Below are 20278 nucleotides of genomic sequence, written 5' to 3' on the forward strand. Positions count from 1 at the left end.
ATGTTGTCCCATTTCTTATAAAAACCTGAGATGGGTTTGACCCAAGCATAAGAAACTTGTTCAAAATAAAAAGAACCGTACAACTAGGGAACGTGTGACACCGCCAGCCAGGAGAGGGCGGAGCCTGGAAGGGGATAGGTGGAGCTTATAACTAGCAAGTGGGGTGAGGGGCTTGCACCAGAGACATGCTTGGTGCAAACTCTACAAGCAGGAGTGAGACATTACACTTTTCTGGTTCATATTCCCGCAGGGCGGAAGAACTTGCAGGACTACATTTTAATCCGGACACCTTTCTTGAGCAACTTGGTGAGTGGTTGTGGGTCGTAGTACTGGCATACTCAGGCATGTGTGTGTAAGTGTTTGTGTGTGTGCGTTCAGTGTCTTAAGAAAGAGAACCTTCCTAAACGTGTTTCATCTCAATGCAACAGATAGCTGCAATGCTTTTCTCGGGGTTCTCCAAAGTCGGTCCTGGAGGGCCGAATCCATGCCAGATTTTCTGAATACCTCCATTTACATAAATGTAGTTCTCTTATATGTCTGGCATGGATTCGGCCCTCCAGGACAGACTTTGGAAAACCCTGCTTCAGATGTTTTCTCCTCTTCTGATACACTCTCAATGTGTCTAAACAAAATATGTCTCAGATCACACACTGCACAGAAACGTTTGTGAAACAGTCCACAGTGTGACCTCTCTGTGCTCAGCCCTGTGTTTGATAAGGCCTGCAGAGGCGTCTTAAGGGTAGCCAAAGTGGCCAATCCTCTTCCAAGCCCCGCCCCCACCCTAGATGTTGAACATTCTGTCTACTTGGCCTCTGCATCTTCGATTTATTTCTCTAAATGTCTTTATGACCTGTCTTCGGAAGGTGGCATAAAGAAAGAAACTAAAATGTCTCAACCTCTCTCTGGCTTTCTCTGTGTCTCTGTACCCAGGGGCATCGCAAGGATTTTTGGAGGAAGGGACAAGACATATTTAAAATGTGTTTTTTTTGGTGATCTATTGGGAAAGTTTAGCATATTAGTAATTCACTATTATTTGGCATCGTGCCGACTTGAATTATCGAGAAATGGATAACACATATCAGAGTTGTTCAGAAGAGCCTCCCCTTACCAGAAAAATAAATAAACTGTTCCTTGCCCATGGGTGTTGGGGACACACTGGCTTGGTTTTAGTGTGAGTAAACACGTTGTGAGACGTTGGTTCTAAGCACAGCGTGTCTGGGCAGTGCAGAGAGTGGTCCGCCTCTTAAACTCTACCCTAACTTGTCTCCCAGTTTCCACAGCCCTTCTGTAGAAAGACACTACTTCCGACTTGTGTAAATTTAAAGATCAGATCTAGTGGTGCAAAAATCACTATAATATACAATACACCGGCCGTAGTTCGTCTCCATGGCTAAAAAAATGCATTTTATAATTGTAACAATGCTCTGGACAGTGCGGAATCCTCCAATAAAACTGAAATTATGTACATCACGTCTTGAATAGCGATATTACAGAACACAAGCACTATGCAGTTAAGGGGGTTACCCACACATTTACAATAAGTACTACAAAAGTAATGGAGGCTGCATAGAAAAACACAAACAGGCACGAGGAGGCCAAGGCAGATGCAAATAAATACACTTTCTTTTTTTGGTTGAGTGTCAAAGGCTAGTTTCCCAATAAAGGCCATAGTTGAGTGAAGTAGATTTTCATACAGGGCCGTGTGTGAGTGACTTGTTGCTGGGTCTCAGTCAAGCCCCCTCTCTTTAGCCCCCCCCCCCCCCCTCCTCCCTCGCTCATCCCCCCTCCGGATGAAGAATGCCCGGCCCCGGCCCTAATCTCCCGCTGGCCCGCTCCAGAGTGCATCAAAGCTAACATTGTTTCACGCTTGGGGTGCCCTGGCAGCCCCGTTCCCAGCTCCTGTTGGCGAAAGTTCTGCGAGGCGCCTCTCGGGGGCCCCCGCTGTCCCTGGCGACGTGCGCGGCCTCCCCAAATAATGGAGGCCTGTTAATGCGGCCGAGGAGCGGGACACTGCAGCTATTTCTGGAGGGGGCGGAGTCCGCGGGGATATATAGCCGGCCATGAAACCCAGAGACCAGAGTTCAAATCCCAGCTCCGGCATTTGACTAAAAAACACAGAGTGATTCTGTGCAAATCGCTTAATATCCTCAGCTTTAATTTGTAATCAATGTAATATATATATATATATATATATATATATATATATATATATATATATATATATATATATATATATATATATACACACACACACATATATATATATATATATATATACACACAAACACACACATATATACACACACATACACATATATACACACGCATATACACATACATATACACATATTTACACATACATATACACACATGTATATACATATACACATACATACATATATATATACACATACATACATATATATACATATACACATACACACATATATATATACATTTACATACATATATATACATACATACATACATACTGCTCACACGCCACTCTACCGAAGACATTCCTTCCTGGTTGGTGTCTGTCAGTCTACATTATTCAGACTCATATACACATACACACACATATATATATATATATATATATATATATATATATATATATATATATATATATATATATATATATATATATATATATATATATATATATATATATATATATATATATATATATATATATATATATATATACACATACATAATGCTCACACTCACTCTACCAAAGACATTCCTTCCTGGTTGGTGTCTGTCAGTCTACATTATTCAGACTCATATACACATACACACACATATATATATATATATATATATATATATATATATATATATATATATATATATATATATATATATATATATATATATACACACACATACATAATGCTCACACTCACTCTACCAAAGACATTCCTTCCTGGTTGGTGTCTGTCAGTCTACCTCATTCAGACTCAAAACACTATATTGTTTAATGCACATCTTAAAACAATGCCATTTCAATGTGATACTTATGCAACACAGATCTTCTCTGTGGAGTGCTCGGCTGCTCCCGGAAGCCTGTCCCAAGCTGCCCAAAGCATCACAAACCCACGTTGTGGAAAACTTTAAAGTTAAAGTACATGGCCAATCGCGGCGTCACCGGAAGCTGCACCAGTCTCACGCGCGAGCACTTGATGCTGGGATAGTCGAGGCAGGGGAACGCAGGATGAATGTTACACTGTAACTCAACACACACGTGAAAGGAATGAAAACAAACGTATCGCACTCATGCAAAACAAAAAGGCAGCAAAAACAAAACAGGCGGCATTAATGAATAAACATAAACCCGGGCCTGTTATATCAGAATGACATTTGCACACATTTGCATTGCCCCCGGGACGCCCGGGGCAGGATTGTTTTACATTTAGGAGGGTTCAGAAAACTCTGAAGCCTGCGGATCAAGGCGTGTTCACCTGCTGTTTGTCTGGTGTTGTCTGACAGCTACACCTTAAATCTGTGTAGAAAACACAGTCCAAGAAACACATCAACAAATAAATATGTGAACATGGGGGCATTCACATCTACAACCTGAAGTCTCGTTTAAAACATTGCCTTTAAATGACGTTCAAAACAATTACAATTAATTAGAGAAGGCATGTAAAGTACCGCGTGCTTTAACTCTATTTGTTTCCCACTTTACTCACAAATTCTCCAAGTTAAATTCTAAGTGTGACACTGGAGGAAAGGTGAGCTGCGGGCATCAGCTGATCTGCACTGGGTGTGAAACTGTATTAAAACAACCGCGTTTCTTCTTTAGAAGTCGCCTTCCTAAATGCCCATAAATGTGGTGTTAACTTCTGACAGCGGGACAAAGGTGGCTCTTAAGTCTTGGAATAATAGCCACAAAAGCCCTGCTCTTCTGAATGTCTGTGCACTGCGGAATACAAAAAGGAGCATTATACGCGTGTGCATTTGGTGTAGCCAATGTGATACCCAATATCGAAAACACAAACATAAAAAGTATGACATAAGAGAAAAAATACAAAGAAAAAAAACGAAAGAAAAAAAAAGCATCTGTAACCTTGGATAAACGTAAACGAGCTCTCCACGCATTGGTGGAGGCAGTCTGTACTATGCATGTGTCCCAGTTGCTTCAATTAAACCGACTGATTCGAGTGTGGAGTCCAGACAAGCCAAAGGGCGTGTGTGCGTGTCCCTGGGAGACCGAGTCCGTTGCTAGGATCTGCGGAGAAAAATCTCCAATAAGTCCTTAATGTGTCTGGGTGTGCGTGGGTGCCTGTGCACGTGTGTGTTTCTGCCCGCGTGTGAGTAGGTGAGTTTGTGCACGTGAGTATGTCTGACTGTGCACGTTTGTGTGTGCATTTCCACGTCTGTATGTGTGGTCCTTGTGTGTGTATGTGTGCCTGTCTGTGTTTGTGCACGGGAGTGTGTGTGCCAGTCTGTGTGTCCATGTGTGTGTGTCTGTGCGCGTGTGTGTTCGTGCACGGGGCGTGTGTGTACACGTGAGTATATTTGTGCACGTGTGTTTGCGCCTGTAGAGGCGTGTGTGTGTGTGCGTGCACTGATGTGTTTGTATCTCTGTGAGTTTGTCCACGTGTGTGTGAATGTGTGTGCCTGTGTGTATGTTTGTCTATGCACGTGTGTGTGAAGGTGTGCACCTGTGTGAATGTTTGTCTATGCACGTGTGTGTGAAGGTCTGTGCCTGTGTGTATGTTTGTCTATGCACGTGTGTGAAGGTGTGTACCTGTGTGAATGTTTGTCTATGCACGTGTGTGTGAAGGTCTGTGCCTGTTTGTCTATGCATGTGTGTGTGTGTGTGTGTGTGTGTGTGAAGGTGTGTGCTTGTGTGAATGTTTGGCTATGCACGTGTGAGTGTGAAGGTGTGTGGCTGTGTGAATATTTGTCTATGCACGTGTCTGTGTGAAGGTGTGTGCCTGTGTGTATGTTTGTCTATGCACATGTGTGTGTCCCTGTGTGTATGTTTGTCTATGCACGTGTGTGTGTGTGTGTGAAGGTGTGTGACTGTGTGTATGTTTGTCTATGCGCGTGTGTGTGTGTGAAGGTGTGTGCCTGTGTGTATGTTTGTCTATGCACATGTGTGTGTGCCTGTGTGTATGTTTGTCTATGCACGTGTGTGTGTGAAGGTGTGTGACTGTGTGTATGTTTGTCTATGCGCGTGTGTGTGTGTGAAGGTGTGTGCCTGTGTGTATGTTTGTCTATGCACGTGTGTGTGTGAAGGTGTGTGCTTGTGTGAATGTTTGTCTATGCATGTATGTGTGTGTGTGTGTGTGAAGGTGTGTGCCTGTGAGAATGTTTGTCTATTCACGTGTGTGTGTGTGAAAGTGTGTGCCTGTGTGTATGTTTGTGCACATGTGTGTGTGTGCCTCTCCACGTGTGCTTGTGTGTGCCCGCGCTTGCCTGTGTTCACGGAGTCCCAAGGACGGTACAGACATCTGCCCGAGCGCCACATCCAAGCCATCCCCTCGCAGGACGGGCTCCTGAACCCCTCACAATTAGAGGTGCATTGTTCTTCAGGACAACGCTGCACACGGAGAAAGGGCCCTCCCTGCCGGGGCTCGTCCGGCCGAGCCTTTGACGTTATTAAATAATAAAGCGCCTGTGATTCGCATTGTTGTCGGGAAAAAGGGCCAATTACCCGCTGTTCTGTTGCCATAAAGAGCATATTAACTCGAATTAGTAATCAGACAATATGGGTGCGTTAAAGTATTGTGGGACACCCTACGCGTCATTTGTGGCTGCACTTTTAGACGTCAGCCACTGGCAGGAACGCCACGAGCACGTGTACATTAGCACCATCAACAGGAAACATACAGTATCCTTCCGCCAGCGCACAAAGCTCCTCGAGGCGCCTACATTGTGGTCTAGGCGCTCCACGGCTCTCTCCTAAGCATTCGTTGGAGAGTTGTATAGGAAGCAGCAGTTGTTTCTGTATCTGTCACTGCAGACAAGGCGAGTTATGGGGATCTCCGGGAGACAGCGGGGAGAGAGGGGGGTTGGGTGGGAGTCAGTAGATTGGGGTGGGGGGGGGGGGGGGTAGTAGTACGTGCCTACAGTTGGAGTTCCGGTTATTTGAGAGGTAGGGCCTTCAAGAAGATGGACAACACTTGGCATCTGGAAAAGCACAAACAGTGTTCCTTTTAAACATGGCAGGCTGACATGCATGCTTATGTTAAGTGTACTTATGCAATGTCATGTCATGTGTTTTTACACAGGACGAGTGTGCCAATGACCTGCCTGCTTGGCATGTTTTCTGCAGTTCCAGTCTGTGATTCGGGGTTTGACCCAGGGAGTAAGCATGCTGTGGGGTGGGTGTGGGCTCATATGGTAGGGTGGGCCTGGGGACCTGCCACCCAAACCTGTGTGGAGGGAGTGGAGGTTTAGATTGTCTCAGCGGGGTGCATGGGTTTGCAGGTCACCTGTCCCCTGCCTCACCATGTCTGCTGTCAAGGTGTAGTCCCTCCTTTGTTGACTGACACAACATTCGTGACTCAGCCCACTGAATAACGGTACATAGGTACCTCAACCACAAAATGTATTTTTCTTGTTAAATTAATCCCCACAAAATCACTGTGCTGTCGCATAATAAACTGAAACTGGTAAACAGATGTTAGGTGATTTCCTTAATAGGCGGGGACAGGGCAGGAGCGAGTTCAGGTGTGACCTCGAGTCTTATTTTGAAATTATAACTTGGATACATGAAATGTTTCAAAGGTTCTGCATGTTTTACCCAATGTGCAATCAAAAGGACACAAAAACTGGAAAATTGCATTGTAAAAAGGACCATGCAGAATGAGCAGACACCTCTATACTGGAAATGGCTGTGACCTTGTCACTTACACACTGAAGCCATCCCTCCTGAAAATAACTGAGTGGCAAAAGAAAAAATGAAATCAGAAAAAAGTGGTCTAAACTGCAGTCCTATCTACATACATCTCTGTCCCAAATCAAATTACTGTGTAACGTATTATGAGTAATACTTGTTAAAATGCATGCAATGTACACTTAGGAAAAAGTGCTAGCATTCTCTATATCTGGTTTGACATTTTTATAAGGAAAGCAGACACCAGCCATTACGCGGTTATGTTGTAGGCACCAAACTCTAGGTTACGCTTTAAATGTGCAATCACATAGAAACAGGTAGGAAGCCATTCAAGGCCGGAATATGTCCCTGTGATAGGGACATTAATTAGACCTAGGGTAACAATAAACGACAATGTAAGTTAGAAACTTGAGAAAACGAAGCCCAAGGTCCTAATGTTAAACTTCCCACGTTGTGTTTTTTCTCCTCCTGGGGTCCAAAAATGGAAATAACCCGGATATGTTGTGCCCCTTTCAAACACCAGCACAACTTTGTAGGCTCTCTTCTATGTTCATCGCCTTGCTAGGTCACTATCAAACAGGAGAAAGGTCCTACATATCTCTCTGGTGTGTCCATTGACTTGCTATACCCCTTTCAAGCAGCATCACACACCTGTACATCTCTCTTCTATGTTCATTGCCTTGTATGTCCTTGTCAAACACCAGCACAACCTTGTAGTCTCTCTTCTACGTTCATCACCTTGCTATGCCCCAATCAAACAGAAGCAATATCCTGCAGATCTCTCTACAGTGTTGGTTGCCTTGCTATTTCCCTGCCAAGCAGCTGCACACTCCTGTACATCTCTCTTCTATGTTCATCGATGTACCCCCCTTGTACGTCTCTCTTCTATGTTCATCGCCTTGCAATGTCCCTATCAACCAGAAACACGGTCCTGCATATCTCCCTGCTCCGTTCATTGCCTTGCTATTTCCCTGGCAAGCAGCAGCACACCCCTGTACATCTCTCTTCTAAGTTCATTGCCTTGTTATGTCCCTCTCAAACAACAGTGCCGCCATATACGTCTCTCTTCTATGTTCATCGCCTTGCTAGGTCCCTATTAAACAGAAGCAAGGTCCTCCATATCTCTTTCTGTTCTGTTCATTGTCTTGGTATTTCCCTCTCACGCAGCATCACAGCCTTGTACATCTCTCTTCTATGTTCATCTACATGCCACCTTGTAGATCCCTCTTCTATGTTCATTGCCTTGCTAGCTCCCTATTAAACGGAAGCAAGGTCCTGCATATCTCCCCGCTGCGTTCATTGCCTTGTTATTTCCCTGCCATGCAGCAGCACAGCCCTGTACATCTGACTTCTATGTTCATGGACATGCTGTGCCGCCTTGAAGGTCTCTCTTCTATGTTCATATCCTTGCTATGTCCCTATCAAACCGAAGCAAGGTCCTGCACATCTCCCCGCTGCGTTCATTGCCTCGCTATTTCCCTGCCATGCAGCAGCACAGCCCTGTACATCTGTCTTCTATGTTCATGGATATGCTGTGCCACCTGGTAGGTCTCTCTTCTATGTTCATTTCCTTTCTATGTCCCTATCAAACAGAAGCAAGGTCCTGCATATTTCCCTGCTGTGTTCATTCCCTTGCTATTTCGCTGTTACGCAGCAGCACAGCCCTGTACATCTCTCTTCTATGTTTACTGCCACTGAGATGTGCCTTTAACACCCTGAGCAGACATTCAGCAGCAAGCCAGAATTGGTTTAGCTTGGTTTGCTCGTATAGCTCCGTCATACAGGCTGGCTTCTCTCCCACAGTGTGTGATATTCATCTGGCTCTCAGCGAGCAGCGGGGGCTGGTGCCATTTATTGCCAGGGTGAAAAGTTTTCCGGTTACATGGCTTTTCATAAGCAAACATGGAGCCATTTTCATCCGTGCAACGCATCAGCAGCTGTACCCAAAAGGGCTTAATCTGTCTCCTGCAGCAGCGGAGGAGAGATACTGAGGCGCCTGCAAAGTAGGGCAGAGAGCAGCTAAGAAGCAGGCGCAGCGCTTTCACCAGCAGAAACTACTGGTGTATAACTGGTAAAGGTGTGCCTGCTAGTGCCCTGCAAATACCCCTTGCTCAAAACGGTAGTTAAGCAGCTGCAATGGCTCTCACGGAAAAGCGCTTCAACACCTCATCAGGGGTAGCAAGCACTATATAAATGCAAACCTTTCCCTTTTCTATCTCTCCACTTTCCTTCTCAATCCAAATAACTGATTAACATATCCACTACTCAAATTACTTTCATATTTCACTATACTAATTAATCACTAATCCTATATGGGATTCCTGAATAGCATGCTACTCGCCGAAAAAGCGCTTCAACGCCTCATCAGGGGTGGTAAGCGCCATATAAATGCAATTACAATACAACACAAAGCTGAATGTCTCTCTCGCCTGCACTGTGATGCTGTTGACCCCCCTGACGATGGAAACTTCCTGGTCCGACCAGTGCTACGTCCCACCTTACCCTGTGTTAAGGCGCTCTGTCGCATTGCACAGGTTGGGCATGCTCTTCAGAGAACATCAAATAAAAGAACAATAAAGCGCCTGGCTAGCATTCCCTAGTACAATTGTAAATCTTAATATTAAAAGCAGGAGTAATAATCATAACATGTTTGTATATAGCGCTCAGGGGTGAGGTTTCGCCATTTCTGAGCCTGTAATTAACAGGTTAAACTACTACCCAGTTTACCAGCTTCGGAAGGATGAGCGGTATCCATTTTGTGGTCTTCAAGTCATCACGTGCCTCAGTGGCGAGCATTCAATGGATGTGGCCTAAGGGCTAGAGGGTGGACCTAAACTGGGTAACCGGGTTCGAGTCTGGGCAGGGACTCTCAACATCCTGTGATTGTGGGCAAATTACTTAATCTCCCTGTGCCTAACTAAATGAATGTGTCTGTCTGTGACGCAACTGGTGCTCATGTAAAGCGCTCTGATACCTTCCTGTGGAGTTTCTCCTATAGATAACTCCCCCAAGAAACACCCCAACAAAACACAGATTTTAACTCGGAAAATCCCTGGCTCATGAAGGCTGCTCTACCCAAGGTACGGGTTAACCTGCTGAGCTAGTGCTGTGCTGGCCTGCCCCAGGGCAGGGAGCACTCACAATTAGCCGTACATGTGTTTTGTAAGGGTGCACCCGCCCAACACGGCTGTCCTATAGATTTGTGGTCTCGGGCTGTGGGAACAAGTCAGCGTGTGTGTGGGTGCCACGCTGCCGGCACTGTGTGGCCTGTTGTGGAGGGTGTGTTTTTGACAGCAGGCAGAACAACTGGAGTGACCCAAGATGCAGAATCTTTTGAGGGGCCCCTGAGACTCGATAAGTCACAGATAAGTTGAGGCCTTAGGTTCAATCGGGGTCCCCTGAAGGGTGGGGCTCCCTGGGCACGGTAGGGGCTCTGGAAATCTGCCTCGCGCCCCTGCCCCCCTTTCCGCACACAACAACATTCGGCACCTGCACTGGCTCAGGTGAACGCCAAAACACACAAGGTGATGGACGGAATGTTGGACATTGGCAAAACATTCACCCCCAGTCACAGATCTGGGTTTAATCCATCCATCGTTATTTTGCTCACCAAGCCACCCCAGTTCAGACATGGCCAGACACGCCGCCAGTCACCCCAAAAGACTCGAGTAATGGCGCCTTTCCTGCTTTAAGGCACCCCAAATCACCATATAGTAAATCTCCCACCCTTTCAATACTTTTCACCGCCCACGTCGGAGCCATTTTAAATCCCCGTGAAGGCTTCAGTTCAATGACTGGCGTATCTTTAGGCATACTCCGAAAACAAAAATGTGTGTGTGTGTGTGTGGGGCATGTCGGGGGAATATAATATAAAATTACCAAGCGCCCATGTTCTAGAAGTTCGAAGTTGGAAAACAGAATAAAAAGTGTCGCTTTTATTGGCGCAAAAAAAACACGTAAAAAGTAAAGATTTAACCAGTCTTTGTCACTCAATACAATCCTTTTTTGGTCAAGGGACGGGGAGGTCGATATTGTGAACATAAAGGCTTATTTAGCCCTGCCTCGAGGCGAGTGTCTGCTTCTGCGGGGGTCTGAGCATCTCTGCTCTCGAATGCCTTCGCAGGACTTTTTATTTCACACGTAAAATTAACAGATAAATCAAGAGACAGAAAGTGCGCGCACAAACATTCACATATTCGCCAAAGGCGACCAAACTGAAGGGCTCCTGGCCCTGTACCCGACAGCAAGCTGTGGGGGTTCCAAATACTTAGGGGCAGATTTACAAACCCCTTGCGCCACTTTTGCGTCACTTTTAACATGGGAAAGTGGCGCAAGGGGCTTGTAAATCTGCCCCCAAAGTGAAAAAAGACACGCATGAGAAGGAAAGGCTCCAGGGATACTGCGGTGACCTGAATGATGAAACACCCAGGCTGCCCTGCGGCTCCGCTTTACTCCTGCCCTGTGCTTTTGTAAGCGCATAGAATACGTCTGATTTAGCTGATACGCTCAGCTGTTGAAGCGCCTTATACCATGTGCGCTAGCATATAGTCTTACAGGCTTTTTAAATTCTTTATTTTATTTCAGCTGATTAAATTCGCGCGTTCTGCAGAGCACAAACGCGCGCACATAAATTAAATTAAAACATTATTTTGGGTAAATTGCGTTTCATCCACATTTCCTTTTCGCGACAGACTTCTGCGGTCTGGTTCCAGCTCTCCTGATTCCCTATGAAATGGGATTGCTTAAAAGCTTAAAGAAGTGATTCCCCGGCAGATTCTTAAGAAACGCAGCCCCGCTGACGTCACTGGGGACATTAGCATACCGAGAGAGGCTGCTGCGAGTCTGGCTGAAGATGATAACGTGCTCCCGAGGAATTGGGCGATTGTTTTTAATACAGTAATTATTTATCTGTCTTGTGCAATTTTGCGATTTGCAAGAGCTTATGAAAACTGTTTTTTAGTTTTTTTAAAAAAAAAGACTTATAAAACACTATTTATTGGGGGGGGGGGGGGGGTATTTACTTTCCAAATGTGTGCTTTCCTATTAGGGTTTGTGTTCATTTTTGGAAATAGTGCATATTATCAAAATATTACTCTGTGCGAAATCAGTGTATTGTTGGTGTGCATACTGCACTACTTAGGCGTGCTAGGGAGAGGCCCAGGCACAGGGACCCCACCCCCACACAGGCCACCCCCACACAGGCACAGGCAGTTATTCCTTCTAAAGTGCGATTGTGACCATCAGAAACACATCTCCCCTAAACCGGAAGACCAATATTCATCTTCAAAATTATAAGACTCAATTTTTGGTAAAAAAATGGCAAACCAATGGTTAGAAAATCTACATTTAGTGTATTGCACCGAAACAATATGTCCAGAAAACAAAGTTTCAAACCCATTTTTGTCCACTTACAAAGATACCATGGGGGTGATGCGGAGTGAAGTGCGTTGAGAACTTTGTAGCCTTCGACCAGAAACCTACAAACTTTAAGATACTCCAAAGAAAACCTTTTTCTGAGTGTGAAGCCGGCATCGATTAAAAAGCCAAAACGAACTAAGTAGGGCGCGATGCTTTGTTACTCAGCTTCGCGTGGCTCTTTCTTGGACACCAATGAACTGTAAATTTAATCCCTGAGAATTGAAACTAACCTTTAAAGGAGTCGGGAGTCCTTTCCCACTCCTGTGCGCCCTCCCTCCGGGGTGAGCATGCAACAAATCTACAGCGAGTAATAAGAAACTCAGAAAATCCAAGAAGCGTTCATATGATTGGCTGTCGCAGAAAGGAGTAAATCATACAACGCTAGAGGGACGGCCATACTTCTAGTTTTAGGGGACAGTAAAGCAAGAAGCCTATAGATTTCTAAAGTGTGAATGAATGGCTGGTCTCTAGAACGCCACGCCCACTCTGGGTATGATGTCACACCTTCCAGAGCATCGCTAACAAAAAAGTCAGATTATTAAATGGGGGTTCTATCAAAATGGCACATTGGAATATCTCTTTCTGGTCTAATGTCCAAAAATATAACAAACGTGGCGGCTTCGTGGATCCGAGCTTACTACTGGGTCCCGGAGTCGTGGGAACTGCCGGGCCCTGGGCATGTGACGTCACCGGAAAATAATACTGGGGTCAGCATCTACCCATGTCTGCATAAATCCCACACACACGAAATCTTTGTTCGTTATCGTTTGTATCACGAATGAAGTCTATCACTTATATGGCTGCCACTGTCAAAAACACCCCAATATCCGCCACCTTAAATACCCCCGACAGACACGCCCACACTGCTGAACTGCGCAGAATAGAGCAAAGATTGCAAATTAAGATGAAACATGTATGAAGTACACTACAGACGTCTGTCATGCCCCGAGCATACAGCACGTGAGCAGCGTTTAGGTTTAAATAAAACCTGATTTATGCAAACACACAACCACGGGTCCGCGCCCCCTCCATCCCAAGGCGCAGGAGTTTGGAATTACTGCGCTTTTTGTGACGATTGGTTCACGACTGCATTCGAAAGCATCCGAAAGGGGCCTTTTCATCGATGCACTGCAACTTAAATCCCTGCTGATAGGGCGTAAACGTCATTGTTCAGTAGTGGAGTTTTAGTGCCTAAGATAAATAAAATGCTATATATGACCTGAAATCTGTTCATTCTAAAAGGGCTTTTCTGATTTTTGTGTCTTCCGCGGGACTGGTGGACTGAAAGAACCGTAAAAAGGTGTTTTACATGTCAGATCCCCGTAGACGGATTCATTTTTCAGACACGTGCAACCGGCAAAGTCGATTTTATTGCCAGTGTTAATTACTAGCCCGGTTTAAGATAAAATACGGACCCCAGGCCAGGGCTCCGCCTCGCAAACTCGAATCATTCGTTGTTTTATTCAAACTTGAACTCCAGGGTAATAAACCCTTCTCCTTAATTACGATTCTTTTGAACTCTCCTGCATCTAAAAGCACTCGTTTTAAAGTGGACGGCTATGCAAAGCGGCCTCCCCTTCAAATGCAGAAAAAAAGCACGGGTCTTTCAGTTACAAACTTCGGGAGAAGAACAGACCCTTCTAATTTAAATCGGAGTCTTAGATTATGCTAAATAGGCCATCGACCCGCATTCAAATTCACACCTCCCGGCACTAAGGAAGAAACTGCCAGCCATTGATAAACAAGCCAAGCCAAAACAACGGGCGAGGTGACTGCTCCCCGGGGGTGGCCCTGAGAGAAGCAGCACGGCTCCATGCACCTTCACGAGGCGCGCCGTGTGCCCCTGGGCATTGACCAGAGAGGAAACAGTCATGCGCAGTCAGCCCGTACAGCGCCCACATTACAGCGCCCAGAAAATGAATGATTCCGGATGTCATTGTACCTGTATCACCTCGGCATAGGACTGTCGCCTAAAGTCACTCGCTTTTCTTGAATCCTGAGGCAACGTGGTTTGGTAGGAACAAGTGCATGTGTGAAAAGGCAAGCGATGTATACATGAACACACGCACACACTCAGGGATATATGAACACACGCATCATGTTACATACAGCCATCTGCCTGTCAGAAATTGTTACACATATACCAAAATGGAAAACACAACAAAAGTACGTCTACCCACAATTACGTAGCAACTAGACACAAATAAGAGAAAATATATCTGTAGCACGAAATACAATATTTTAAGAAATTGTGTTTCCCGCCCCATCGCTTTTTTGTCCCGAAATCACATGTACCGCAGCTGCAAACAGCCCAATTCTACACACCATGCACAACTCATACACGTAAAATACTACAAGTAGGACACGTGTAGCCGGGAGTAACGGAAGGACAGTGTGTGTATACGTGTATCCGTTGCCCAGGCCGCCGGGCACACAGTTTGTTAACGTTACACTGTGGAAAGGACCGCAGGTGCCGGGCTCAGCACCCCCTCACAATAAGAACCGCCGGGACAAGCGCCACTACTAGCAGAATAAATAATTAATTGAACCGCTGCTCTTTGACCCCCTGAAAGTCCAGTAGGGACGCGTTTGTAGTAATAATACCCCTTGTCAAATATTCATTTAGCGGTTAATGTGAGCCCTTTCCCCCTGGGACGGGCTGTAATAGCAGCTTCTGAAACCTTGGCAGAGCGCGGCGCTAATCTAGCTCTCGGCTGCGGCCGCCACATGTTGACACCCGCCGGGAGAGGGCTGCATCAGGGGCAGCGCCGGGATCCTGCCTCAGGCGGGTGTCACCCCGGGGGATGCCTAGGGGAAGAGAAGAGGGTCATCCTCCCCAGGCCCTGGAAGTACACAACAGGCCACGACAAGATGCCCGCACCCCCGAACGCGATGTAAATACTGTTTAAAGAACTAATTAGCTCAGAGAGTGGCACTATAAAAACAATACTCGATATTAACGCTACGTCCCCAGATGGAGTATTTCTATTTAAACATAGCCACATACATTAATCACCCGACAATAAGCCTGGCCAATCGAATATCCGCCTCTACTGTCCTCTTCCAATATTGCCCAACCAGATATTTTTCCGTGGACGTGTTTCAACAACACAACATGCACCCGGCATCCAAATGATGTACACAGTGTTATGAATTAAGTTACCAAAACACGGTATCAGTGTCGAGTGCGTTTACCTTCTTCCCTTTTGGACAGGTGGAATTCCATATGTTACCATAACAAACATAATAAAACAACTGCCCGGTGCATTTTTTAAGGTAGGTATTCACTGTTTACAAAAGTACATATTCCAAGGGTAAAAACTGAAATACTTGACCCACACGACTCAGAATCCGCTAAGCCATACTTTTCCAATAAAATGGCCAGCCCTTATACATATGAGACATTAACAATGGAAAATAATTATACTATTTATGCTGGTCTCGTCAATATAACTTCTCTTCCCATCCGAAGCCTTTAGCAAAAATCATATTTTCTGTGCAATCAAAATTCTGTCTAGTTTAGAGCATAATGGGCACAAAGAATCCAAAGCATTGGCCTGGATTTTAAAGAGATCTGATTTAATTAAATACTGGAGTGCAGGGAACTTGCTCATTTGCTCGCACTTAAAGGAAAAGTATTAACATTCCGCCGACTGGATTTAGAAATACACACATAACTTTTAAGAAATGATCTACATGTTGGGGCAGACGGATGTATTTGCAGGATATCTGAGAGTTCACACCACCACAATGAACTGTCACGTGTCATTAGATTGTACATAGTAAAATTCTACCTCTTGGTTCGAAGTGCTGAGGTCTTCTGCACATTGTGTCAGGCATCATTTCATCTTCTCTTGGCGTTTTGCCATCTTGATACCTTTTATCCATCCTCCTCCTCTAGCTTTATCCGAATTCCTCCTCTAGCTGGACCCCCGCTGGCCTCTTAGGTACAAGATTTAAAACACAAGGAAGGTTACGAAGAGTGAAGATCGCAGTGGACGTCTCAGTTTTGTATCAGGAAGCACAATCAGGCATTTGTTTTGTTCCCAAATTACCAGAACCAATTGAGTGACGCAAACACCACAAGTTCACATGCAGGTGTTAAGTGTACACTCTCTTCCATCAGACTGCCTATGACCACCTTGCAAGAACAGTAAATCAGCACCCTTTATCTGGCCTCTGGCTTCCAAAATAAATCATTCATCTGGACTCACTCACCTCCTGTGCGCTGGCAACACTTGGGACACATCTTACACCACCATACATGTAAGGATAACAATGGTTATGTACTCCTAAGAGCATCTCACTTTGTAGGTCATCATGACCTGCAATCTAGCACACTTAAATAGCTAAATTAGCTTGGAAATATTATCTGGAATTTGTGTCGACATTTTGAACTGTTTTAAAACCGTGCGACCACTTCGAGGTTAACAGCAACTATTTGCAGCTGGAAAGATGAACAGGAATGCAAGAATTGATTCAAGACTCAAGTATAATGTTACGGTCCATATTTCAAAAATTTATTTATCTCAAACTGTGCATAATGGAGTAAAAACGTAAGTTGAAAATGTACCTGTTATAATGATGTTATTAGTTCAAATATATACATGGACTGCCGGCAAACTGATGCAAAAATAACAGAAAGCCGAAACTTTTAGAGTACAACTACGAAAAAATGAGGAAGAAACTTAAAATAGCATCACAATAATTTTACAGAAATATTACAAACCATAAGAAAATATTTCAAACACAGTTGTTTAATGTTGCTTCTGTTTTACGGAAAATGATGATGAAAGGCGATGCCATTATAAATTATGAGATTGGAAATGTGCACGGCCAGGTGTTTCGCTGCATAAAAAAAAGTGGCAAAGCACATGAAACGCAATCTGACTTTTGTCATTAATTTAAAAGCAGACTTTTTTCCTTCTAGTTATTACTCTAATTGTCCTTTGCCCCACCCAAAAAAAAACCCAATTTCTAAACAGTTCAAATGTCCCAAATCTTGAACATTTGTGTTTGACAGCTGCCTCTGATTCCAGCTGAATTCTAAAAAATATAAACACAAATGACTGGCAAAATCATGAGCTTGTAAAAACAAAATCGAACATTCTTCCTGATTGCCACGTTTTTGAAAACTTGATAAATACTGTACAAAAAATGTATCCGCAAATATATATAAAAAAAACATGTTTCATTTCACCCCACTCCCCCAGCTCTAAAGATGTTAAGAATGCCGGTGAAATCCTTTTTTTAACAAGTAGCTGGCAAATATTAAAACATGTTCAATCTATGTTTCTCTGTGTCTTTTAAAAGTTTTGTTTTTCTAGCCCTAAGAGCTCATCGGGGAGGGGTTAGAGATGGAGCAGAACCTCCACTTGGAAGTTGGCGAAACTTTCTGAAAAGTTCTGTTACCGGTCAGATAAGTTCAATCTATACAGTGTTTGTTTTTTATTATTATTTTTGTCCACTTTCCTCCCAGCAAGATGTTTTATTTTTTATTTTTTTCTTCTCTGTACAAAAATAGTCCAAAATAGAGAGTGCTGGGGGGGTGCTCATTGTCACATGTGCGAGAGGGGCAGCGTGCCGTTTATGGAGGAGGGCACGGGCGCGCTCTGGTAGTGCTGGGACATGTGCAGTCTGCTCTGCGCCGCCGCCGCCTGCTCCTGCACGTCGGCCCCGGGCAGGTACATGCTGATCATGTCCCTCAGGTCCCCGGCCTGGTGGCAGCCCGGCCGGGAGTGCGACGACGACGAGGTGACCACGGGCGGGCTGGACGAGCTGGACTCGGACTTGACCACCGAGCCCATGGACATGCCGCCCCCGCCGCCGCCTCCGCCGCCCTGCTGCGAGTAGGACATGTAGGAGCCGTTCATGTATCCCTGCGCGGCGGCGGCGGCCGCGGCGGCGGAGGGATTCATGGCGTTGTACGGCAGCGCGCTGACGTCGTAGCGGTGCATGGGCTGCATCTGCGCGGCGGCGCTCAGCCCCGGGTGCTGCGCGTAGCTCAGCTGCTCCTGCATCATGCCGTAGCCGCCGTTGGCCCAGCCGTTCATGTGCGCCGCGTAGCTGTCCATGCGCTGGCTGGAGTTCATGCCGCCGCCCACGCCGCCGCCCACGGAGCCCATGCCGTTGCCGCCGGGCGGCCCGAGGAGCCCGCCGGGCAGCGTGTACTTGTCCTTCTTCATCAGGGTCTTGGTCTTGCGCCGCGGCCGGTACTTGTAATCCGGGTGCTCCTTCATGTGCAGCGCCCGCAGGCGCTTGGCCTCGTCGATGAAGGGCCGCTTCTCGGCCTCGGAGAGCAGCTTCCACTCGGCGCCCAGCCGCTTGCTGATCTCCGAGTTGTGCATCTTGGGGTTCTCCTGCGCCATCTTCCGCCGCTGCCCGCGGGACCAGACCATGAAGGCGTTCATGGGCCGCTTCACCCGGTCCGGGCTGTTCTTGTTGCCGCCGCCGTTGTTGGAGGCCGGGTTGGCCGCCGTCTGTTGCGGGGCGGGCGGCTTCAGCTCGGTCTCCATCATGCTGTACATGGCTCGCGCTCTGGAACCTTCAGGCCGGGCGCGCGAGGGCCGGGGTGCGCAACGGCCGCGCGGGCGACGGTTGGAGCGTCTCGCGCGCCCAGTGCCGCCGCTCTCCCCTCAGACGGCGGCGCTCACCTTCCTGTCAGGCCGCTCGCGCGCTTCTCTCCGCTCCGGGCCAGTCAGACCGATTCCTCTTCGCTCTTTTTTTCCAGTGATCCGACTTTTGTGCACTCCTGCTCGGTCAGTTTTTTTGGGAGGTGATGTTTTCCGGCACCTCACGGGACTTTTCTCAACTTGTTTCGCTGGGCGACTTTTTCGTCACAGTTTGTTTCACCTCAGGTTTTTTTTCAAGTCCCCCTGAGGTGATTGTGTTTTTTTTTTGTTCGCCACTTCTTGCAGATCCTTCTCAAACGTGGACCTGAGTTCACTCCGTTTCTGCCCGAGGCTTCGGACTCCTCCGCTGCAACTTACTTTTCTTCCTCCTAGTTTCAGTATCACAACAAAAGTTCACTGCCGTTGGAAGAGGACCGTCTGCTTTCTGGATGAACGCTGCACTTTTGTTTTCGTATAGTCCATTGGTGATCTCGCTTTTTTTTGTCACCGTTTTCGCACCATTCTATCGCTTTCAAAGTCTGTCAATAAAAGTGAGCCGGGAGACTACTTTCTCTGTCTGTCGCCGGATTCAACGGTGCCTGTGTCCGCGCGCCTGTCTCTTCTTTTGACAACTCCCGGAGAATTTTTTTGAAACAAGTTAATAGACAAACCGTCCACCATGTGATGATAGTGTAAGGGGAGGGAAGGCCTGTCAGAGCGAATAAATGCGTTTCAGGCGGACCAATCAGACCGCGTCAGCCCCGGCAACCCCTGAGCAGCCATTTAAGCACGCGCGGGGTTTTGCATGAAAGGGGGCGTGGACGGCGGCGAGAGGGCAGGCGCTGGGCGGGACCACCGAGGCTGCACCTGCGACCAATAGGAAGGCGGTGTCTGGGTTTGCAACAGGTCCGTGCCCGCCTGTTGTAGGAAGTGTGGACACCGCTGCCTGGGTCCATGTGCACAGGGGTGAGATCTTCGGTGGGAGAAGGAGGCCGCTTGGGCAGCCCCGTTTTCACGCAGATCACTCACTGATGTGCTCCAAAAGCAGGCCGTCTACGATATGCCAAACAAATAAGATAATACATTACACATACTACCAAACTGCTTAGGGTTTGTGCCTATCATCCCGATGGGCTTGGAGTGTGAAACCGGTAGATCTTTTCGTTTCTAACTGAAATGCATCTGATGTTTTCCTAAGAATAAATATGTATGACCCAATTGCTTTTGAAATACTTTTGTAATATGTTTATTGTGTTCGTTAGCAATAAAAAACAATCTTCCAGTTCTGAGTCTTTTGTATTTTAAGGAATTCAGATCCCACTGTTTTCCAAGAAGCAGACATGTATCAGGTCACTTGGGAAGGTGCCAGAAAGTTTGACTAAAGTTGCAGATA

At 46.2% G+C, this 20278-nt stretch overlaps 2 protein-coding genes across 2 annotated transcripts in view; both read right to left on the reverse strand.

Moving 5' to 3' along the window:
* The window catches only part of LOC147684016 (uncharacterized), a 375703-nt gene that overhangs the window by 48928 nt on the left and 306497 nt on the right, over positions 1-20278 (reverse strand). Inside the window, exon 4 of the mRNA XM_086944934.1 lies at positions 16069-16216. Coding sequence (XP_086801060.1) covers positions 16155-16216 — 62 coding nt within the window. The 3' untranslated portion in view covers positions 16069-16154. The remainder of the gene's footprint in view (positions 1-16068; positions 16217-20278) is intronic.
* On the reverse strand, positions 16768-19664 carry SOX2 (SRY-box transcription factor 2). Its single transcript, XM_086944359.1, has one exon. It carries the CDS (start codon positions 18799-18801, stop codon positions 17833-17835), a length of 969 nt encoding a protein of 322 aa, XP_086800485.1. The 5' UTR covers positions 18802-19664; the 3' UTR covers positions 16768-17832.

Source organism: Lissotriton vulgaris, chromosome 11 (genome assembly GCF_964263255.1).
Source record: "Lissotriton vulgaris chromosome 11, aLisVul1.2, whole genome shotgun sequence".
NCBI lineage: Eukaryota > Metazoa > Chordata > Amphibia > Caudata > Salamandridae > Lissotriton > Lissotriton vulgaris.

Excerpts from the sequence above, each read along its gene's own strand:
- SOX2 (XM_086944359.1), bottom strand. The coding sequence starts at position 18,801 with ATGTACAGCATGATGGAGACCGAGCTGAAGCCGCCCGCCCCGCAACAG.